Source organism: Onychostruthus taczanowskii, unplaced genomic scaffold, assembly GCF_017590055.1.
Source record: "Onychostruthus taczanowskii isolate IOZ18803 unplaced genomic scaffold, ASM1759005v1 scaffold10, whole genome shotgun sequence".
NCBI classification, from domain to species: Eukaryota; Metazoa; Chordata; class Aves; order Passeriformes; family Passeridae; genus Onychostruthus; species Onychostruthus taczanowskii.
In genome coordinates this window covers 578,718-602,785 of record NW_024496526.1, presented here as the reverse complement: position 1 = coordinate 602,785, position 24,068 = coordinate 578,718, and the positions used below count along the sequence as shown (strand labels likewise).

Here is a 24,068-nt window from a genome sequence, read left to right as displayed (position 1 = left end):
AATCTGCATTGTGTGGAAGTCCTTCATGCATTCAGAGCCAGCAGGAGGGAATGTGACTTCCACAGCTTTTCCACTCTTCAAGCCAATAACTCAGGAGATGGGCCACATCCCCTGGGAGCCATTAAGCTTCCTAGCCCTGTGCAGCAGCTGCTGAGAGAGGGCCCAGCCAGGGCCTGAATTTGGTCCTGGCCTTTCCCCCAATCAACAAACATATCAGACCCAGACCTGGATTTCTTGGGGGTGAGGCCAGAATAACTTCCTTTGCTGCTGGGCAGTGTGGCAGAGGAATATGGAGGGGATCCAGCCCCTGGCTTGGAGAAGCCACTGTGCCCATGGCCAGCAAAGAAAGCCAACGAGCCCCTGCCTCTTGCACACTGTGCCTTCAAGGTGTTTTTGCTGCTGTCTGTTTCTCCTGCTCTGTCAGGAGTTATTTTGTGCCACAGGTGGATAACTTGGGGTTTGCAGCTCCTGTTGCATCTGAAAGATCTCCCCTAACTCTTCCCCACCACCAGCCCTTGTCAGCCATGCAGTAACAGTGTCTCTGAACTGTGTGACAGCCAGGGCTGCTGGCAGACAGGAACATTCCTGTCACCACAGGAAGTTTGTAAGAGGCCAGGGAAGGGCTGTACCCCAATTTCAACCCCTTGCACCCAAAGCTCAGGCCCTTTTCCTATTTCCATGGTATTTCAGTCCCGCTGATGAGCAGTGAGGGATTGGTGTGGATGAGACAACACGAAGTAATTGCCTCCCTGCCCTGCTTCCAGGATACTGCATTAGTGGATACAGGGTGGGAAGATGGGTACAGGTGATGGACCAGACATGGGGGAGTTTTCCATCCCTTACCAGCCCTCCCAATATGGGTGGTGCTGTGGCCATGACACTGCTGGTACCGCTCACTCTTGTTCTTCTTCCTGCAGGGAGGAGCCACTTCCCTCTCCCCAGAAGGATGGAGGTCCTGCAGCTCCTGCGCCTGCTCCTTACCACCGCCATGCTGGGCCTGTCCCAGACAGTGAACCCCTTTGTGGCCCAGCAGACCCCCCCAGACCCTTGCTATGATGAGAGCGGTGCTCCTCGACGCTGCATCCCTGAATTTGTCAACGCTGCCTTTGGGAAGGAGGTTCAAGCTTCCAGCACATGCGGGAAGCCCCCAACACGGCACTGCAATGCCTCGGACCCCCGCCGAGCCCATCCACCCGCCTACCTGACTGACCTCAACACCGCCTCCAACATGACCTGTTGGCGCTCAGAAACCCTCCACCACTCACCCCAGAACGTCACCCTCACCCTCTCCCTTGGCAAGAAGTTTGAGGTGGTCTACGTCAGCCTCCAGTTCTGCTCACCCCGGCCCGAGTCCACCGCCATCCTCAAGTCCATGGACTACGGCAAGACCTGGGTGCCCTACCAGTACTACTCCTCCCAGTGCCGTAAGATCTACGGCAAGCCCAGCAAAGCCACAGTCACCAAGCAGAACGAGCAGGAGGCCCTGTGCACCGATGGCCTCACTGACCTCTACCCGCTCACCGGGGGACTCATTGCCTTCAGCACCCTCGACGGGCGACCCTCGGCCCAGGACTTCGACAGCAGCCCCGTGCTCCAGGACTGGGTGACGGCCACCGACATCCGCGTGGTCTTCAGCCGCCCGCATCTGATCCGTGACCTGGGCAGCCGGGACGCTGGCGAGGAGGAGGGGGCCACGGGCTCCACCCCCTACTACTATGCAGTGGGGGAGCTGCAGGTCGGCGGGCGCTGCAAGTGCAATGGGCACGCGGCACGCTGCATTAAGGATAAGGAGCAGAAACTGGTGTGCGACTGCAAGCACAACACAGAGGGACCCGAGTGCGACCGCTGCAAGCCCTTCCACTACGACCGGCCCTGGCAGCGGGCGAGTGCCCGTGAGGCCAATGAGTGTCTGGGTAAGGCATTTTTAAATGTTTTTGCTCTCTGGGGCTGAAATGCTAAAACAGGTCATCAGGGTAAGAAGTGATGGGTGCTGAGCCAAAACAATGGATTGTGGTTGTCCAGAGGTGCTGGGGAGTATCACCTGTGCTGGAGGATTGGGAAAGGCTCAGCTATCTACCTTGTCTCTGCTGCAGTTGTCCTGTAAGAGATGTAGTGATTCCACCATGAGCCAAAGCTCCAAAACCCTCCCAAAAATCACTGGTGTCTTCCAGCCAGTCAGTTGACCTCAGTGTGGGATGCCCTTCTGGGATTTTTTCCCTTGGGCAGCAAACTAGCTGTCCGTGGGCTGGAGGGGCAATCGCAGCAGTTCCCTGTGAGATGTGCTTCGGGACAGGGAGCAGGCAGAAAAACCTGGCAGAGGTTGAGGTTTCCAGTTTGAAATTTCATCTTTCATGTTCAGTCTGTGTGGTGGTTTTAGCTTGTCTGTCCTTGCAAAGGTTTCCATAAGTTAAAAATATTGTCACAGAATGAAACATTTCCAAAGCATCAGACTGGTATTAGTTGGCTCTTCTGCTCATTAATCTTTATGGGATTTTGGTGGAGACTTTTACTTTTTGTCCTGCTTTGGGATGGAGCTGGGGGATGCCAGAGCCCTGTGAACGTCTGGGAGAGGGAGGAACAGCCTTTTGCTCCTCCTGGACAGGAGCCCAGGTCTCAGGGGGTGGCGGAAAGATGGAGACAAGGGAGAGCTGTACCATTAATCAGCTTCTGAAAGGCTCAGTGGATGTGCCAGAGGTCAGAAGGACTTGTTAGTATTTGTGATCAATGTCTTGTTGAGAACCCAGCTGTCTGCTTCAATATATACATGTTACAGCAGATTTCTTCTAAGAATGGCTAAAAAGGCAGTGGATTCAAAGCAAGTGCTGGAGCTGATGCTTTAAGCCACCTCATGCCCTGTGGGAATGTGTCAGCCCTTGAGTTTTTCCACTTGTTTCAGAAAGATGAGTTTTGGAGCTCAGAAATAACCGTCGACTTTGCACCCTGCAAGGGCTGCTGCAGGTCGGGCAGGGGAGGCCTTCAGCAGGTGTGTGAGCCCATGGAAACGCCCAGGACACAAGGAGGACCTCACGCCACTGGCTGCCCCCTTGTGCCCCCCACTCTGCACCTGCCTCACTGCCACATTCTCCAGTATAGCAGCACAATAGCAGTGGAGGTGGCTCTGCTAGCACAAAAGGGGTTAAACCAGAGAAGGCTCATTTTTGAGTAGCATCTGCAGGTTTTCTGTCCACCTCGTCAGGGGTGGGATGACAGTCCCTTGCTCTGAGCATCCAGCCCCCTTTTGGCTGATGAAGCTGAAAAGATAAGCGAGAGAGGGAAGAGGAGGCGGGGCCGCAGCGCCATCCCTTCAACCCCCCCAAAAGCCCCGCACACAAAGACCCTTCCTCGAGCTGCGTGTGAAAGTAGTTTTTTCCTGTTGATTCGCTCCCCTTCTTTCTCCCTTCCCTCTCTCGGGCTTTGTGCCCTCTCTGAAGGGACCTGAAAGAGCTTCTCCATCACCCGCCTTCGAAGGGCTTAGCGGCTGAAAGCTGGATTAGCTTCCCGAGCCTTCCCCTCTGTGCCTTTCAACAATGACATCTCCCCAGCCAGCACGAACAGACGCAGCAATTAGCACCAATTAAAAGGAGAGGCTGCCCGGGAAGTTCCCTTTGCTCAGCCTGGGGGCTGCCGGCTTTCGGACTCTGTCCTGTGGTCAGACAGCGCTGATGCTGGGGAGTGGTGGTGGATGTCAGACGTGGCTGGGGAGCGGGGAGGAAGAGGAGGAGAGTGGGTGGATGCTGGGGCTTGGCAGTTCAGTGACAGCCCAGGGGCAGGGTGGGGGATCGCAGTGCCCTGAGAGGGGCTAAGAATGGATCCATGGGCCTGGTACAGCTTCAGGTCATGTTGGGATGTGTCAGCTCTTGGCTCTGTGCTCCCCAGCACTCTGCATGGGGGTTTTTCTCAGTTCAGCCAGTGCATGGGAGTCTGCTCCAGCACAGGGACAAACTGGTGTCCTACAGCATGGCACGATGCTGGGACATGCATCCATTCAGCTGGAGGTGAGGACAAACATTTGTTGTTTCACTAGCATTTGTGTCTCTGGGAAATGAACAGGTGAAACAGGCAAGTACTACCTGAGCTCTGTGCACTGGCACAGGGCACAGCCTCAGCACGGCTGCCGTAGGGTGACTGTAGTGTTTGTGGGGACATCACTGTGCTGCAGTGTTGAGGGGGTCAGCATCAGTTTGGCAAGCAGGGACGTTTGGGGCTGTCACAGCCAGGACAGTGACAGTGGATTTGCCAAGCTGCTGGCTTGGCAAGAGGGCACCGTGCCAGCTTTGTGCCGCACAGTGCACAGCCCCGTGCCTGGTGGTTGGAGATCATCGGCCCACAGGCACAGGGGGCTCTCCTGACACCCCACAGGGGCTGCATATCCCACAGGGAGCTTGCCCTGCCAGTACCGGGGTGCTCTGTGTGGCCAGGGCAGGGAAGAGGGACGTGTCCCCACCAATGCATCCCCCCAGCTTTTAGCCTGGGACAGGCTGTGTGAAGGATAATCCCAGCAGAGGGGCTGGCAGGAGCAGGATTGCCAGAATCTTGGGGACCCCCCATCTTTATCTCTGCACCTCCACCTCCCCACCACCGCTGCCGGTTTCAGCCTGCACCCACGAGCTGCTGGGGGCAGCCCGGCCCCCAGACACCCGGCCCGGGGAAGGAGGAGAAGCGGATTAGCACGAGGCAGTCACTGGAAGTAATTGATGCACTCGCTGGTGATGCGGGAGCCCTTGTTCCCTTTGTGGCCGCCGCGGCAGGAGCACACCCGGAGCACCAGGATAATGCCCGGGGCTTGCTTTGATCCGGGGCCTCGGCGGGGAAGGGGCGGCGCTCTCCTGGGAAAACCTCTCAGGCTGCTCGGGGGGGATGTGGTGTTCCACTCGGGATGTCGGTGCCTGAAAACACCAATCCCCGGAGCGGTGGTGGGATTTGGAGGATCACATGTAATTCCCTTGTGCCCTGTGCCCCTTCCTTGTCGGAACCCAGGACATCTCTCTGGATGTCTCAAAGCCCTGGCAGGGGCTCGGAGACCCTGGCAGGAAGCCACATACACCTGGATATTTGATCTCAACTCATGGAGCAAATTGCCAACCTTATATAAAGGATTACAGGTCACAAAAGTTTAAGTAGCATAGTAGGAGTAATCACAGGGTGAAGGGGAAAATTTTGGAGCACTGTACAGGGGGGTTTGGAACTCTGTACGTGGGGGTCAGGGATACCAAGATGGAGGGATTTGGGCATGCCCTGTCCTTCTTCTTTCTTCTCCCTGGCATCCATGTTCAGGATGATGTTGGCATTCACATTCCTGTGCATTTTCCCTTCCACTGGGAGTTCCCTTGACAGGGTTCTCAGCACCTGCTCCCCAGCAGACGTGCTGGAAACCAGTGAGTTCCCAGCAGCACCAGCCACGGTGTCCCCCCCAGCCCCTGCCCCGAGTCACAGCGGATCTGGAGTGCAGGGGAAGGCAGCCAACCCGGCAGTGGAGATTTACACTTCTCTGACCATCCTGAGTCCTGCTCCTCCTAGGATGGGGCTGCAGTGCCTCAGCCTTGTCCCTCACAGCTCCTTGGGGGCCTCTCCTGCTGCTTCTTAGCAGGAGCAGAGTGAGCCCTTCTCCCGCAACACCTTCAGGATGGAGGGCCAGTGTGGATGAGAGGAAAGGGGCTGTTCCGGTCTCGGCTGCCGTGGAACCGAGAGGAGCAGCCTCATCCTGCCCTGCGTCCCAGCCAGGCTCTCCTCCAGCCAAAGCAGGGGCGTAGCTCAAATCTGCTGCGGGTTGGCAGCAGCAGCCGGTCTAGGGTTTCGCTGATCCTGCTGCCTTCCCTAATTATTCCCAGGGAACTTGTAGGGGCGGTGAGCCTTGCTCCTGCCCTGCGGGCTCCGCTGCCTGCCCCACGTGTGCCTCGGTGCATGGCGCTGCCTGTCCCGTGCCAAGGTCTGTGTACCAAAGCCCCTTGTGCTGTCATTCCAGGCTCCTACGTCTGCAGCAGCCTGGAGGAGGAGGAGGAGAGCTTTTGGGGTGGCCAGGGCCTGGGAAGGGGTTCAAACACCATCAAAAGGGAGACAAAAGATTGCTCCATTGCAAGGTGTCAACGTTTAATTAGTCTATTATTGCAAATTATTAGATCTTGTGATTGTTTAATTGATCATATGATTGTTTAATTGGGCATACTGTACAAGGGCGGAAGCAAGCTACCAGGTAATTAGCCCCAAACTGTGCAATTAAATTCTTATTAATACCCCAAACAGCAGGGAACATTCAAGCCTTTAATTAGTGATTAACGGGAGACAGACAGAGCTTACAACTGCCTCAGTACTGAGGAACAGTGAGAGTATTTGGCTGGGTAAGAGGGGGACCTGTCTGCCCCGATTAGCTCCGGATGGCTGCGCCAGGGGGTGAGGGGATTGCCATACGTGCTGGTGTGACCTGTCCCTGAGTGGAGACAGCTACCCAACCCGGGGTGGCCAAGCCCAGCCAGGTTCCCCAGTTGGCTCTGGAATCCTGGCTTGGCAGCTACTAACACTGGCCCAGAGCAGGCAGCACCACTGCCTGAAGGAGAGGGGGTAATGCTGGTCTACCAGGGCAGGTTTCTTCCCCAAACCCAGCTCCTGGGATGATCAGAGGGTCTGCAGCATGTTCCAAGGGAGAGGTGGCCCTGGGGTAGATCAGCACGTGCCAGGGTCAGTGATGCCAGGAGAAGGCCCTGCCAGTTACTCTGTCACCAATTAAACTGGAGGCAGAGAGGGACCTGCGCCGAGGGCAGCGAATCATTTACCCAGCAGTTCTCCTCCACTGCCCATCGCCTCCTCTCTGGGCTGCCAGCCTTTCTCCTTCCCTAGAGGGTGCTGGGAGCATTCCAAGAGGGACACATAACTTGCCTTTCAGTGCTGCAAGGGGAAAACAAGGCCCCTCTCCTCCCAAAAATTGCTCCTCTGCCACAGTTCTGTAGCAAAAACCACCTTGTCTTGTCCCTGTCACATTATCTGGAGTCTGCAAGAGCACCCTGGCTGTCAGGATAATTCACTGTCTCTTCCAGCCCTGGCAAAACCTATTTGAGTGTCAACATCCCCAGTTCAACAGCATCCTGTGCTACCCGGGGCCTTGGGCAGTATTTGCTGCTTTCCCTCCACACACCACAACCCAGAATTTGCCTTAAAAATCCCTATTTTTCACTGTCACTAGGGAAAAAGAAAATAGCTCCAAAGGAACAAGCACTACAGCCACACTGGGTGTTATTTTGATGCCTGCCATGTGATTTCTCACTAATCTCATAACTCAGGGGAGCTCTGGGGGCAGCCGAGGTTTGAGTGTGCTGGCACTAACCTTCTGCTCAACTCAAGCCTCCAAAAACCTCTTTTTTATGGCTGTGGTTTGCTCTTTCTCCCTGCAGCGTGCCCATGGCGAGAGCGCCGGGGCAGGCAAGGCGGTGCTTGATCTGTGCGGGTGAAGCTCCGCCGGCTGCGGGGAGGCAACTTCACACAGGCCAGGCCCAGGCAGTTAAAGCTGGGCCAACACGTTAATGAATTTCACAGTACGCCTGGAAAAGCTCTCACCCAACCTCAATTTACCAGCACGGGGAGGGGGCCAGGGCTGGGGGAGCAGGGCACCACGTTTTGCCAAAGGAAATGCTGTTCCCATTATCTTTTTGCTAGAGTGTTAAGTTGGAATAGGCAGTGCTTTGCCTTTTTATCTCACACACATGGAATCGGCCAGGAGGGCTGTGTGCTTCCCGGGGCTAATTTCTGTGTGCACATGTAAGGGTGTGCAGATGTTTCTGTGCACATCTGTGCGTGCCTGCCCGTGGGCACGTGTACAGCTCTGAGGGTATTTTGGTGCATGTCTGTGTGCACATATGTTCATGGGTATGTTGGTGAGCACGTGTGCTCGTGCATGTTTGTGCATGCACACACAGGGATGTGAGTGCACAGGGGCTGCTGTGTGGGTTTCTCTGTGTGTGTGGCTCGTGCACACAAGATAGAGCCATAAATATAAAGAGCTGAGGGCTCGGTTGCAGGGGAGGGCTGTCACACAGCCTGGCAGGAGGTGGGTGGTCCTGCTGGAAGGCCAGGTGGGCTATGTGACTAGAGCCAGCTGCCAGGGAAGGGGCAGAGAGGACCATGGGGCTGCAAGTGCCCAGCTGGCACTGCCAAACGCCCTAGCTGCAGCCCACCATACCACACTTGCTTGCCTTCAGCCGAGTGGTGCCAGTTCCTACACGTGACATTCCTCCTCTGCCCGGACCTCGTGGCACCGGCCCCACAGGGTGGTGGGTGCTGCACATCTGGATGGCACGCTGGGACAACCTGTGCTGTGCTGTGTCCATCCCAGTCCCAGCACAACCTCCCACTGCAGTGGGGGACACCAGGGCAGCTGCAGCCCACCCAGAGGGTCCTGAATTTCACCTTCAGCCCTCACGCTCTCCCCTTCCCTCACAGCCTGCAACTGCAACCTGCACGCGCGGCGCTGCCGCTTCAACATGGAGCTGTTCAAGCTGTCGGGGCGCAAGAGCGGCGGCGTGTGCCTCAACTGCCGGCACAACACGGCGGGCAGGCACTGCCACTACTGCAAGGAGGGCTTCTACCGCGACCTCAGCAAGGCCATCACCGACCGCAAAGCCTGCAAGGGTAAGCTGGGGCTCCGTGGGGGCAAACGGGTGAGGGCAAACGGGTGACAGAATCTCTCTCGGTCTCCTTTCTCTCCCTTCCCATCCTTGGGATCTCCTTCTGCTCTCCTTGGCAGCTGCAGGTCAGCTCCAGCCGCCACCACTGTGATCTCCTCTGCTACCCCATGAGCACCGGGCAGGGATAGCACTTTCAGCCCAGCATCAACTCAGGTGGAGGAGGATTACAGGAAGGGAGAAAGCAGATTGTCTGGGAGGGTTCTGGTGTGTTTGCAGTTACTATCTCCACTGGTCAGTGTTTGCAGAGATGCTGGGGAGGTGCTGAAGTAGACATAACTAAATGTGCCGGAAACCTGTCTCTGAAATGGATGTTGTGTGGGACATACTTGGAGCATGGGTACCCTGCTCTGGAGGGCTGGGGATGATGGTGAAAGTCACATCTCCCAGGTGGGCTGTGGGGCTGGACCCCACATTGTATTTTTCAGCTGTGGGATGGCTCTTGGGGTCTGTTTTTTGGGGAGAAGCTGAGCACCGTGACTCCTGGTAACTGGCTTTGAGCTGGCCAGGAGCCACACTGGCTCCAAGCCATCAAACTGCAGCTTGACCTCTCAAGGTCCCTAGCCTGTGCCAAACGTCATGGGACCTGTACCTCTCCTCTCCCTCCTCTTAACTCCTGGCCAAGCCTGTCTGGTTCCTCTTCCCTCTCCCTACTCAGCCTGTCTATGAAGCCTTTTCAAAACAATAGTTCCACCAAAGAATTTGAGATAAGAAAACACCCTGCCTGTCCCCAAGGACTGTTGAGACCAGAATGGAACATCAGATGGGCAGGAAGTCAGCCATGGCTGTTCAGAAGCTGAGAATTCATCCCTGATCCCTGTTTTTCTGTCTTTGGTTGTGAGTCCCTCCTGGAAGGGAGCACAGTGTCCCTCTCAGATCTCTCTCCAATGCATTCTGCAGCCATGTGGGCACTGGGCCCCTTCACTGCTGCAAGAACACGATGCCCATGTGTTTATGTAGGGCCTTCAAGAATTACTGGAGCTGGTTTTGGACCACTAACATTGTGGGCATGGACCCAAACGGAAGGATTTGACTTTTGGGGTTCCTCTGTCAGGTGCATTAGTGCTGTTGGAGGTCTGGCTCATTCAGGCTGGGATATAATAAAGGAAATCCCTCCATTGCCTGGTCTGTGCCAGTGCCTCTTCTATCCTTGCTACTGCCAGGAACGCTTGAGAGGATGGAGTGAAGGGAGAAACTTCCCATGTTTGTGCAATGTCACAGGGAGCAGGGCAGAGAGGGCACTGGCAGGAGGAGCCCTACCTACAGCCAGCTCATTAGCAAACTGAGCTAATCATTTTCAACAACCCAAGCAGCTGACTTGACATGTCCCCCTCACAGCTCATGTTCCCAGGGACCACAAGCTGTTTCTACCCCGTGGCCTTGGCCAAGCCATGCCACAGCTATGGCAGCCCCTGGCACCACACCACTGATGAAGGTTGTGTCAGGTGTCAGCCAGGTCCCAAGCTGTGCCAGGGACTAGCATCCTCAGGGTGGCACAGGGGAGACACTGGTAGAGAGGAAGAGGAGGCAGGACAAGGCATGCATCCTGATGGTCTATGCACAGTATCCCAGATTGTGTCCCATTCCCAGGAGGGGTCCTGGCTCTGCTGAGGCCAGGGATGAATGGCAGCAGCTACAGCTTCTGCTGTAGCACCACCAAACTGGGGCAGCTGCAGCAAAATTCTCTTTTCCATGAGGATTCTGTCAAGTGTTGAGGGCTGGCAGGCAGCCCCGGCTCTCCCCCAACACTTGAGGGGCACCGGGGTGGCTGTGCTGCCTCCACCTCAGCCTTCCTCTCCTGCAGGCAGCACCTCACCTCCCAGCCCTCTCCAAGGAACGGTTTCTGCTTTTCTTTGGATTAGGGAGGGTTAGGTTGGATATCAGGAAAGGTTCTTTCCCCAGAGGGTGCTGGGCACTGCCCAGGCTCCCCAGGGCCTTTGGACAGCACTACCAGGGATGCCCAGGGTGGGATTGTTGGGGTGTCTGTGCAAGGCCAGGAGTTGGATTCAATGATCATATTTGGTTCCTTCTAGCTTGGGATATTCTGTAATTCTCTGACCAGCTCCTTCTACTTTTGCTCCAAAACTGTTACAATACCAAGCAAAGAGAATGCCATGGAGGCATTCACCTCTCCAGGGCCCCCAGCACCACTTCCCTGGGCATTGAGGGGCTCCATTTCTGCTCCAGATGGGAAAGAGAGTACTTACCAAAGAGCAGTAATAGAAAAATGCCAAAACCTAAAAAATCAAGCTGGATTTGGCTGGGACCAGGGAGGATTACTGAATATAGCACGGTTTGTGGGAGCAGGGCAGCTGCAGGTTGCAATGTTTCCTACCTGGCTATGGCTCAAGTCCTTCTCCTTGCAGGGAATGGGGGAGGCAGAGGGGGCCTGGCTGCTCTCACCTGCATATGCCCACCATTTGTCAGTGTGAGTCTTGCTCCACCACCCTCACAGGGCAGTAATTGTGCAGCATTACAGTGATGGAAAGTATCTCTGATCCAAGGTGGCTCCTCTGGAGGGGACAGGGTGGGCAAAGCATCCGAGGATGCCTAGGATTTGATGGGATACGTTGAGTGCAGATGCTACAGCACAGGAGAAATGGCAGCCAGCAGTGCCTGGGCTGCAGAGGAGCAGAGGAGTGGGACAGGTGCCCCCTTGCAGACAAACCTCTGTCCCTGTGCCAAGCCACGGGCAGGGCTCTGCCAGGTTGGGTGGGGGATGCTGCTTCCGGAGGGCTGGCAAGGTTTGCCTGTGGTTTGGAAGTGCTGCAAAGCTCAGCCGAGCCAGATGAACATGTGCACAGGGCCGACCCCTGCCATGGTGCATATGTTGAGGAGGATCTGGCAGCAAAGGTGGTACCCTGGGTCTGGGGAGCCAGTTCCTGGTTCTCCCTTGGAGATCAGAGTTAATAATAAAATCCCTGATGCTTCTGCTTCTTTGGCTGCTCCTCCTTCAGTAAAGCAGAAAGTATTTCCACCCCTCCCTTATATAGAGGTGGATCTGCTGGGATTGGGAACTCCTTAGAGGAGGAGCAGGGTCCCAGGTGCTGGCAATGGAGAGCTGGTGCTCCCAGAGAGGCATATAAATACACAGAGGTGTGACAAGACAATTTGGACTTGTTTTTTCCAAAGAGGTGTCCCATACCTGCAGCTCAGGTATCTACACTCAGGAAAAAGGCAAAGCAAGGATCCTCTCAGTGGATGTTTAGAGCAGGCATGGAGCAGGTGGATGGGAACAGTGTGCTGTGGATTTGAACAAAGGCTTTTGCACCTACCACAGCGCTGGCCCAGGGTAGAGGCTGAGCATCACAATGAAGGCAGATGCTCATAGAATCACAGACTGGTTTGGGTTGGAAGGGACCTTGTAGATCATCTGGTTCCAATCCTCTGCCATGGGCAGGGACACCTTCCACTAGACCAGGCTGCAGATGGCTCAGTTAATATTCAGGAGGCAAATTACTAACCCAGAGGCCAGGAACTACTGCATCTTATTTAAAGAAACCCCAGCATGTGTTACTAAATAATTCTTCAACCATGGTTTGCCTCTGCTGGGACACACCATCCTTGAAATAGGCACAGAAATACCAGATACAGGTTGTGTCGAACTGAGCAGAGCTCTCAGCCACTGGCCAGTGAGCAAGGAGTGCTTCCCTCCACTGCCAGCATCACTGCTGGACCCTGTGGGATGGAAAAGCTGGGAGGATGGAAAAGGCAGAGCAACCTTCAGGATTAATTCAATGGTGCTAATTGAAAAGTCAAATAAAGGATGGCTGTGCATTAATCCTAGTAATTTAAACAAAGCTGTAAACCGTGAGTCTTTCTCCAATGAAAACTGGTGAAGCAGTAGCAGCTAAGCCTCAATATGCAAAAATACCCTCAAAATGAGGTGCAAGACATGCTTTCTGGCAAGCACAGCTTGATGAGTTAAGCTCCAAGCTAGTGACTTAATCCACCATTCAAGCTCCGTGGGCCAGATCCTGGCAGCCAGAGGCTGGGAGCAGCAGGGCTCAGTGTGTGGGCAGCAGTGCAGAGCTGCACCGTGCCCTCAGGCCTGCCTTCTCTGCGGCTGGGAGAGGCTCCCTGAGCCAGCCCCCTCCACAGGTTATGTCGGGATGAGGGAGGATGGAGACACTAAAGCCGCAGTGCCTGGATGGACCATGCTGCAATGCAGGACCCATCCGGGGAAGCACTCTTGCCTGGGATGCTCATCCCATGGGAATGGGAGGGAACAGTGTATTTTTGTGGGACTGTGGGAAATCCCACTATGGTAGGGCAAGTGGGCAGAGATTGGTCTGGAAGAGACCAAGCTGATGCCCCGATAACACTGATTGGTTGTGCACTTAAGATGAGAAAAGCTGCCTTACTTACCAATCTGGGTAAAACATCCGGAGTCACTGAAATCCGCCTTCCACCGCATGCAGAGAGATCAGCTTAGATGAACTGAATCCTGATTGGGCTGAGATTTATGTCTGTCCATAAACTTTACACCAGGAACAGACCACTGGGGCCCAAGAAAGGCCCTGTGTTTCCAACAGCCCCGTGTCATGCCAAGACTCCCTTGCTCGCTGCCATTTGTTATCACAGCTGAGCCCCCAAAATATCCCTGTCAGAAAGATGTCCGCTTCTAGTCCCAGCCAAGATCTGATAAGGATGGAGCATCTGGTCCCCATTAGAGGCTGCTCACTCTGGTTTCTGACTGTGCAGGAGGGGGGCTCAAGTGCCATGGTGCTCCCACCAGTCCCATCTGGTGAAAATTAGGGAAACGGTAACATCAGGGGGCTGTGGGGGCGGGTGGGGGAGATGTTTTTGTTTTGCTTTGAAATCACGTTCAACTCTTACACTGATGGAGGCCAAGATAACCTCCTCCAGCTCATTGCCAGCACAGCTCCAGGCAAGCAGATGGGAAGGTCCTCCTCTGAGCAAGCATCTCCTTCCCACATCCCTCCATGTAGACAACTCCCAGTGTGTCCATCATCCAGTGTGATGTGGTGGAGCGTTCTTCTGAGAACAAAGACAACTTTTACCCACCTCAGGTGTGGTTTGTCCCTAGAGAGACTGTGGTAGAAAGGTGTGGCATCATCCTTTGCGCAGGGTCTCCAGGAGTCAGGAGGGCCATCGAGGCTTATGAGCTTGGGAAACATTGAGAAAACCTGCTGCATTCTAAAACAAAGACAAGGCTTGTGGTTTGTGTAAAAAACCAGTGTTGGTTTAGCTCCATGGACTGAAAAGCTCAGAGGTAGGGGAGCGAGCGGAGAAAATGGTTTTTACTGCTGCAACAGGAACATCTCCCTGGAGTTGAGGTGGGGGAAGATTTTAAATGAGAGCTGGTGGCTGCAGGCACCTGTGGGAATTGCAGAAGCTCCAGGTGTTCCTCCTGAGCATCCCTGTCATTAAGGCCTGCCCTGGCCAACCGCTTTATTCACTCACCCTCCTGCCTGTGCTGCTCACAGCACATGTGGGGCCACGGTTGGTCCAGACCTATGGGTCCAGCTGGGTCTGTGCTGTGCCAGCCCCACAGGCTGATTTCCAGTGGTGCTCTGGAAGGGTCCCCCACCGCTCTGGGACTGCACCTTGGGTCTAGTTTGGGGTTTGTGTTGTGCCTCCCCTCTCACATAACCATTTCTCTCTCTCCCACCCAGCATGTGACTGCCACCCAGTCGGTGCGGCCGGCAAGACCTGCAACCAGACCACGGGGCAGTGCCCGTGCAAGGACGGCGTCACCGGCCTCACCTGCAACCGCTGTGCCAAGGGCTACCAGCAGAGCCGCTCGCCAGTGGCCCCCTGCATCAGTGAGTGCCCCACGCCTTGCCCTGCACTCAGGGATCCCACAGGCACCAGGGGATGCCCCTTGGTCCCCCACTCACCTTGGATGGTTTGTGGTGGGTGGGAGGCTCAGACAAGAGGCTGTCTGTCCTTATGGATGTTCTCCAGGAAGTGGTCAAGTAGGACTCTCTGATCACTTTCTGGGGCGACCTGGGCTTCACCTGCCCCAGCACAGAAAGCTCTGGATGACCCCTTGGGTCAGTGCTTCCAGGTGGCTGAAACAGCTCTTCTGGGTCCCATCCTTGGTACAGCACGTGCCCTCCTCACCCAGCTGAGCCCTGAGTACAGTCTCTTCTGGGGCAAGGCCAGAGCCTGTGGTCAGCATGAAACTGTGTTTATTGTCACAGTGGGTTTGAATTTGACCCAAGTGGCAGAGGAACAACTTCCCACCCTGCAGCTTTTGCTGGGCTGCTGGAGCAGTGGCAGTGTAGGTGACTGGTGTAGCTGTCTCCTCTCTCTCTGTTCCTCCACAAATTTGAGTTTAGGAAAGAAATTCGCCCAGGTTTTTCTGCCAAGAGTCCTGAGAAAGTGTTATCTTTTCCCACTTTTATCCCTGTGCTGGGCAGCCTGAAGTGTGCTGAGATCAGCCAAACACCCATCTGATGTCCAAACTCAGTTCAGATGAGCTGAGCACCCGGGAAGCATCCATCCCTGGAGCACACATCCCCCCACAGCTGCTTCGGGCCCTTGGGGATTGCAGAATTCCAGCCTGACCCAATTTACTGAGCTCGGTTTGTGCATCTCCAGGTCTATTCAATGGTCTGCAATGGTCAGGTCAAATTCCTCCCATTATCTCTCATTTGTGATCAACAAAATCTCCTTGTGGCCCATTTTCAGAGGGCTTTTGCCCAGTTGTCACCCCCAGGGCTGGGGATCTCAACCTTAAGATACCTCTTCATTTCTTTTCCAGAGATTCCTGCCATCAACCCCACCTCCCTAGTCACCAGCACAGAGGCACCTGCAGGTAAGTGCTGCATGTCCCTGGCCACGTCCATGGCCTCAGCCCTATCGAGAGACCAGGGGGCAGATCCCACCTTCCCTCTGCCTGGCACAGCACAGGGGAGGGCTGAGCTCTACCAAACCATTTGGCAAAAAATTAATGGTAAAAAATTTTGGTGAAAGATGTGACCGATATTTAAAATCTTGTGTATTTCTGGAGAGAAGCTGACTAAGATTGATGGACTTTTTCAGGCAAGGCTTCCTCCATCACCTCCAAGGAGAAGAGCAGGGATGCAGCCCACTGGGGCCTTGCCATCCCTTGGCAGGTTAAAGCAGGGATTGTGGCATATGGCACCAGTGGGTGCTTGGGGGCTGGCTTTGCTTAACCTCTTTTTATCAGCACCAGTGCAAGAGGTTTCTCCTGAGTGTTCTTGGCCTCTGCAAGACCCCAGCTCTCTGAGAGGTGCTGGGGCATGGGGGGTCTCGTTGGTCTCAGGCAGGCTCCAGGGCCCCTGTGCTGGGGCACAGGCTGCCAGGTCTCCCCTGGGACGTGGGTGACACGGTGCTCACGTCATCCAGGTCTGGAGCAGAGAAGGGTCTGGGTATGAGCTGCTTGTCCTGGCTGCACAGGGTGATGGGATCATGGTTAATTGGACCGTGGAGGGACCAGTTTCACTGCTGTGGTCACCCAGAGGGAGGTGACAGATCCATTGACAGACTGCAGGCCTTGCACAACGTAGGGAGGCATTGCTGCCATGGTCCTCAGAGATCCTCAAGAGCTGCCCTGGTTCCCCAGTCTGGAGTGGGAAGGTTGGCATCTCAGTACAAGCTGCAGGTTCACTTCTCCTGCAGAGGCTTGGCTGGGGCTGGGCACTGCTGGGTATATGGATGCTCCCTGTGCTGATGGATTAGGGTCCTTCTTCCAGCCTGGCCAGGGACCAAGGTCCCACCCAAGTGCCCTGAGCTCCCACTTTGTCATGGCAGGTCCCAGTGGCACCAGGCAGTGCTGTGCCAGCCCCTGGATCCAGTGCCACCATGCTGAGCCCTCCAGTGCTGCAGGATGCACCCAGCAGGGTAGAGAGGGCTGTAGCAAGGCTCTCCTCCCTCCCCTCCTCTTCCTTGTGCAGTCCCCTCAGCACTGCAGTGTGGCTGTTCCCAGCCATACCAGGTCTATCACCTGTAGGGATTTCAAGCCAGGTGGAGGGGGAAAAGCTGGGAAAGAAGCAGCCCCTTCCCTCCTTGGGCCACCCCCTCCTCCTGCTGTCCCCAAGAGCCTGGTCTTCCCCTGCATTCCACTGTGTTGGAATAGACATCCCAAACAATCCTCCTCTCCATCCCATGGTACATGCTCCTGTGAAGACAGCAGGGGCCCCTCCAGCTCCCCACACCCATATTTAATGAGCAACTTCCCTGTGCCCTGTTTGGGGTACATCTATCCCAAGGAAGCCTACTCCTTTCTTGGAGAGGCAGTGCTCTGTTTGTATCCATCTCCCCAGCTCTCCTTACCATGACCACCTTGCCTTGGCAGTGGCAAATGCCAACAGCCTCTTCCCAGGCTGGTGTGTGCCTGGGATGTGCTCTCCAACCCTCTGGGAATATTTTCCAGGATGGCTGCTGCAGCCCTGTGCGTGATCTTGCTGGCTGCAGCAGAGAGCCAGGGATGAGCTGTGTTGAAGAGATGGAATTTTTGGCCCCTCACAACAAGGCAGACACTGAGGGGCTGGAGCATGTCTAGAGGAGGGAAAGGAGCTTAGGAAGAGTCTGGAGCACAAGTCTGATGAGGAATAGCTGAAGGAGATGGAGTGGCACAGGTTGGAGAAAGGAGGCTCAGGGAGACCTCTTCTGTCTCTACAACTCTCTGACAGGAGGGGGCAGCCAGGGGGAGGTCAGGCTCTGCTCCCAGGGAACAAGTCATAGAACAAGAGGAGACAGCCTCAAGTTGTGCTGGGGGGATTCAGGTTGGACATCAGAGAAAATTTCTTCCCTGCAAGGGTTGTCAGGCAGTGAACCAGGCTGCCCAGGGCAGTGGTGGAGTCACCATCCCTGAAAGTGTTCAAAAAGCAAGCAGATGTGTCCATTTGCAATGTGGTTTAGTGGGAATGGTGGTATTTGGTGCAAGGTTGGACTTCATGGTCTTGGAGGCCTTTTCCAACCTTAATGATTCTGTGTTCCTCTGGGAGGAGTAAAGTGTGTGGATGAGGGTGGAGTGGGGAGATGCACAAGGAGGAACCTGTAGCTCCTTACAGGGCAGTGCTGGCTTAGCACACGTGGATCCCAAGGAGTAGTGCAGAGCCTGGGAGCTCGGTCAAGGTTGGACTTCATGGTCTTGGAGGGGCCTTTTCCAACCTTAATGATTCTGTGTTCCTCTGGGAGGAGTAAAGTGTGTGGATGAGGGTGGAGTGGGGAGATGCACAAGGAGGAACCTGTAGCTCCTTACAGGGCAGTGCTGGCTTAGCACACGTGGATCCCAAGGAGTAGTGCAGAGCCTGGGAGCTCGGCAGAGCCTGGCACCCCACCCAGCACCTATGGGCACTGCTGAGCCCTCACAGCCCTGCCCCAGAGGCTCTGGAAGAGAGAGAGTGTTTTCAGGACAGTGAGGATCAGCCCTGCCTGGATCTGGCAGAGGTTTCACTCCTCACTGTGGCAGAGGGGGAGTGATGAGACCTGGAGTCCACATCCTGCCCGATGGGAAGATGCTGAGCTGAAGTGATGGTACCACTGCTGGGGGAAGCTGTGTGGGACAGGACAAAGCACCACCACCTCTGTTCCTGCCTGCCCTGCCCACCCTGCCAACTGTGGAGAGAGCTGAGAACATCAGGCTTTGGGAAAAGGAAAAAAATGGGGGGATGGAATGAGAGATTTGGCCGGTTTTATTGCCAGCAAAGAGTACAGTGTGGAGCAGTTAATCAAGGTGACTCCCCTCCAGTGCTTTATAAATAGGAACAGTCTCACAATGATGTCTGAGCTGTTCAGCTGCACAAAAATAAACAGCACTGGCAGAGAGCTGGGTTGTTTGCTCTGTTTTAGCGGAGCGGGTGTGCCTCAAACTGCCTCCAGTTTATCTGTGGGTTTGTTGGTTTAAGATTTCTGGCTTCTAGCTCAAAAATTCTTAATGCAATGTAGCCGCCTCTGCCCAGAGCCAGTGCCACTGGAGGATCAGGGGACCCAGTGGGGGTCCTGCTGCTCCCTTCACTGGGGGGATCAGAGGTGGGGAGTGGTGCTGCCCTGGCTGCACTGCCAGGGTTACCTGCACCTGTGTGCTTGTCCTGCAAGCAGGGCTGCCAGTTCTACCCACACCCTGCCTGCTCCCTGATGCCCCTCCGCCTACATCCCTCTGCCCCCAGGAGCCCCCAGCTGTCCCTGAGCAGGGCACTCCCCAAAGGGCCCTCAGCACCTCAGGCAGCCTCCAAGCCCCTTCTCCCCCCATTTCCCTACCTCCCACCCTGCCTCTGGCAGCAGGTGCTGGCTGCAGGAACAGGGGGACATTGTTCAGGGCTGCCATGCTCAGGTGCTGGGCTTCCCGCCCTCTCCCCATCCTCCTCCATGCTGGGTTCAGTCTGGGTGTGTCCAGGCTTTTCACTGACATTGCCATCTTCTGCATCACTTTTCCCAGCTTTTTCCTGCCTTTCCAATCTTCCAAAGCCTTTGAGGTCCAGCTTTGATGTCTGTGCCTGAGCAACTGACTGGCTTGGTGATGAAACGTCCTGGGTCCACTTCTCATAATTTTTATTATTATTATCTTAAAATATTTTCCACTTAGTGGAAAAAAAAATAAAATCCACATTCCCCATTAGTAGAATTAACAAAACTCGTGGAGCGCAAAACAGGGATTTAAGGGAATTCAAAGTAAGCAGTAAAAGATTTGCAGCCATAGCACCTGATTAAGTTACATCTCTCTTAAAACAAAATATTCATTTTTTTCAAGGAGAGGAGAAGTAAACCAGATGTGCAAACCTGCCACCTCTCTCACACGCGCTCCCCACAGGGATGGGGAATGCCCACACCAGGCCAGTGGCTCTGGTTCTCAGCTGCCTCCTCCCGCTCTGCACCTGTGGCATCTCCCAGGGATGCAGCAGTGTTAGAGCCCTCCCATGGCAAAACCCTGCAGGAACAGGACAGGATGCTCAGGGAGAGGCAGTCTGGGGAGGTGCAGGCAGAATCCTTCTGCCCTGACATCCCTTGCCACTTTCCAGCCACAGCACCCATGTCTGCCCCGCACCCAGTGATGGAGGTGGCCACGTGCTCAGGGCCAAGGAACAGAAATGTTTCCAGTTATTTTGACTTTTTTTTTTCTTCCCAAATTTCTTAGGTAAGTGGAGCAGGAATTGATTTTACATTTGAGGAATGTTCCTCCACAGCACAAAGCTGGTTAAAAAAAAATCCCTAAACTAATCCTAAATTGTTAATTCCCAACACCATTTTCTGGCTCCTTTGAATCACAGTGTTATGTGGTTAATCATGAGCAGGAGCCCAGGGCAGCTACAGGATTTCTTTCTGCTTTTCTTTCATCCCCATTGCCAAGGGAAGGGGGTGGCAGGTTGGCTGAGGCTCCCCACAGCCTTTTCCCACCACACATCACCCCACACTTCCCCGGCCCAGCACCCATCACCCAGCCCCGGCCACGCTGCAGTGAGCCCCCAGGCCATGCCACTCTCCTCCCCACCGTGCCCGTGTCCATGGGCAGGCCTGTGGCAACTGCTGCCGGGGCAGGATAGTTTCTGTGCCCCTTTGCCTGGGGAGAAAAGGGGCTCCTGTCCTGACGGGCGCTCCCCAAAATAAAGTGGGAGGCTCTCCCTAGAGCCCCTTGCATGGAGCAGGAGCGGGTGGAGCGGTGCGTGGGGCTGGGCCTGTGGCCTGTCTGCAGGGCTGCTGTGGGCCCTGGCGTGGGGCACAGAGAGCACAGAGAGCTCCCAGAGAGCACAGAGAGCTCCCAGAGAGCACAGCAGGCAAGGCCGAGGCTGTAGCACATCCCAGGGATGCAGTGGGTGAGGGCACCTTCAGTGCCAGGCCAAGCACTCCAGCACACCCAGCAGCCATCCCCGTATGGAGAGGCCCTGGGCCCCCTCTGTAGCCACCTCGGCTGTTCCAGGGCAGGCAGCGGGGCCAAGGCGGCTCTGCCAGCCCAGGCACAGGGGCAGTGTGGCAGCATGGGAGGGCTGAACTGCAAATCAGAGCTCATCCCCCTCTGCCAAGAATTAGCTTCACGCTGCACAGCTTCTATCACTGACAAATTTGGAACAGGTGGCATGAAGTCCCAGATAAAAAGGAGCTGGGCAGAGAGGAGAACAGCAGAGCCCAGGGTGAGTTTGTGCTCTTGGGCTTCTTTCTTTCCTCATTTCTCCTCCTCCCCTTGGCACAGGGTTCTGTTATTCCCCATCTTCCCCCAGAGCTTTGTCTCCATCCCCAGTGATCACTGTGGCAACCCGCAAACAAAGACAACTTTAGAGGCTGCTGGCTCTGTCCTGGGATGCGGGGCCAAACCAGAGGGAGAACCTGCAAAAGGCAGAGAAAAGAAGAAAGATGGGCTCAGAAAAAAACATGCCATTTGGAAAGAGACAAATTGAGATGTTCAAAGGAAGATGGCAGGGTAAAGAAAGAAGGCGAGCAGGGCTGCTTCGGGCAATTGTTGGGATCAAAGGCTTTGGGGAGAAGGAAAGAGGCATTCCCTGCCCTCCCTCTGCTTGAGATGCAAATCTGGGGGCTTTAGAAATGCACAGAAAAAAACTGCCTGGAGGACAGGAGCCTTGGGGGACAGCAGGGTGGTGGAGGACAGCCTGGTGGCCTCCCCAGCCCCTCTGGAGCAGCCTGAGCAGGGGATGCCTGGGCAACAGGAGTGATGTGGTAGAGCAGAGCTACTTCCCCCACCTGTCTCCTTCCCACAACCTGAGTCCCCTTCCTCACTTGTGGGAACTTAGGAGGCACAGGTCCCTGGAGGGGCTGCCCCCTGAGGGTTCTTCCCACCACTCTGGCCCCTGAGAGCTGAATCACTCTGAGGATCGTGACACCCTTGGTCTGGTGTCACACCTGCCTTTGGATGTGCCCCCTGTGCGGCTGATTTTGGGACTGGTGCCAAATCCTCTTTTCCCACATCCCCCAGCACTGCAGGGTCACAGCTGTTCTGTTGACTCTCCTTGGCCATAGCCCCTGCCAGCCCTCCATGAAGGCCACTAGCACTTCACCTTCATTCCTCCCATCTATCCCTTTCTGTGTCTGGAAGGAGTCCCCAGGCTTCCTCCAATACCCCTGTGCTGACTTATCCTGCAGGACACCATCACCACAAGTGACAGAGTCTGCTCAATGCACCCAAAGCCACTTGGTTACTTTTCCCAGCTGATGTGGTATCAGCCATTTGTGCTGGTCTTTGAGCCCCCAGCCCCTGTGAGGTGCCAGGGGAGCAGCTGGACTCAAGAGAACCCTGTCCCCAGCAGTGCTCAGGCCCTGGCTCAGGAGGAGTCAAGTACCTACCACCTTCTGCCAGGCTGAGTCTTGCTGCTGTCCCCTCCACCCCACTCCCTCTTCCCCTGTGGTGGGATGAGTCCCCACTTTCTTCAAGCCCCTCAGTGCTCAACCCACTGTTCTTCTGCTGCAGATTGTGACTCCTACTGCAAACCAGCCAAGGGCAACTACAAGATTAACATGAAGAAGTACTGCAAGAAGGACTATGGTAAGGACTTCCAACCTCCCTGAGCTACCCTGGGCTTTGGCCCAGAGGCAGATGAGGGCTGGCTGTGGGTGGGGCAGATGAAAGCATCCAGGGGTTGGGGGACACTCTATACAGAGAGAGGTCCCCATATCAGCCCTCACAAAGTTGCAATGGATGAGGCTGGTGGGGCTGCTGGAAAGGGCTCCTTTGGGGAGCAAAGCAAAGCATCCCCCATCACTGTACCTCTCCCTTTATACCCTCAGTGGTCCAGGTGAACATCCTTGAGATGGAGACAGTGGCCAACTGGGCAAAGTTCACCATCAACATCCTCTCTGTCTACAAGTGCCGTGATGAGCGGGTCAAGCGCGGTGACAACTTTTTGTGGATCCACCTGAAAGACCTGTCCTGCAAGTGCCCCAAGATCCAGATCAGCAAGAAGTACTTGGTCATGGGGATCAGCGAAAACTCCACTGACCGGCCCGGACTGATGGCCGACAAGAACAGCCTGGTCATCCAGTGGCGGGACGCCTGGACGCGCCGCCTTCGGAAACTGCAGCGGAGGGAGAAGAAGGGCAAGTGTGTGAAGCCCTGAGGGGTTTGCACCCACCCTGTCCCCCATGCCCAGCCCCAGCCCAGCTGGGTGCTGCCAGACTGCGCCCACAGACTCTGTACATATACATAGTGTGAATGGACTCTTTGTCTATAGTGTATATTTTGGCAATGGTTTCCTGTTGTGTGCGTGTGCACGGGTGGGTGTGCGTGTCAGTCCTTTTCTCTAAGTGTGTATTAAAAATAATGCAGTAATGACAAACCTTTAATGAGGAGCAAAGTGGAGCAAGGTCCTGTGGGTGCCTGTCACCTGAAGGAGCTTGAAGGGGATTGGTGTCCTGCTCCGGGCATTCCGGAGCTCATTTTCAAAGCTTTTATATTCCCTTTAACACAGTTGTCTTCTGCCCAGTGCTGACATCTCAGCTGACAGCTCTCCCTTCTCCAGCATCCAGGGTATGATTCTTCCTCACTCTGAAAATGTGCTGCTGCCAGACCTCTTTCTGCCTTTCTCCTTGACCAGGAGGAACAGGAGGTCAGAGTCTTCTGTCCCTCATTCTGATGTTTGGGCAGGCTGAGTGGAAACTGTCCAGTGCTGCAGAGTGTCCAGCCCCAGGACCTCCACCAGGAAGGAAAAATGAACTTTTACAAGGCCTGATTCCCCGGTGACCTTGGGCTCACATGGACCAGTGCTGCTGGCTGGGGCAGGACCTGTGCAGTATTGCAGTGCCATAGGGAGAAGCCATGCCCTGGCAGTGTGCTGGTGGCCACTACCAGGCAGGACTGTGTCCACTGGGGAGAAAGGGACAGACCTGGCAACCCCTGGTTGCCACTGTCCTGGTGCCTAGTCCAGACAGCTCAGTGAGAAGGACCTGGTCACACCATTTTCCCCTCCCATGTCCACCTGCTCCATCTGAACCTGAGCTGGACTGGCCAGGCTGACCAGAGCCATTGTGTATATAATCATCCATCCAGCCAGGTCTGTGTGCCTGTATTCTCTGGTACCAACTGACATAATTCCACCTGTTTCTGTTGAGATGACACCAAGTGACCATCTGCCTTGGTGTGCATCTTCAGAACTGGCCAAACTATGTGCTCTCCTGGGAAGAATTGCTGTGACCAAGGTTGTCCAAGGGAGATGCACAAGGCAGAGGTGACAGGAAGAGAGAAGAGTTTTCATTGATCCACCTCTAGGCTTTTATATCTTCTTCACTATGTATTAGTCTCTGGTTAAACAGACACCAGTATCTTCCCATGTTGAGATTGTAGCGGTCTTGGCTTAATAAATACAAATAGAAATAATAGGTGCTCTGACAATAGATATTCCTTTCCACACAAACCTTGCCTTGCTTATTGAATGGCTCAGTGAGGGGTTGTAGCCTAATGGTCTTCCATGAAACTTTACCCTTTCCAGCCCACGGCAGTTTGTGTGGACTCCCCATTCCAGG

General features: G+C 55.1%; 1 protein-coding gene across 1 annotated transcript; it reads left to right on the top strand.

Annotated features, from left to right (window-relative positions):
• The first annotated feature begins 808 nt into the window (after positions 1–808).
• On the top strand, positions 809–22,724 carry NTN3 (netrin 3). The gene is made up of 6 exons (XM_041407868.1): positions 809–1,913; positions 8,428–8,616; positions 14,309–14,458; positions 15,403–15,456; positions 22,021–22,095; positions 22,338–22,724. Exons 1-6 carry the CDS (start codon positions 809–811, stop codon positions 22,664–22,666), a joined length of 1,902 nt encoding a protein of 633 aa, XP_041263802.1. The 3' UTR covers positions 22,667–22,724.
• The last annotated feature ends 1,344 nt before the right edge of the window (positions 22,725–24,068 follow it).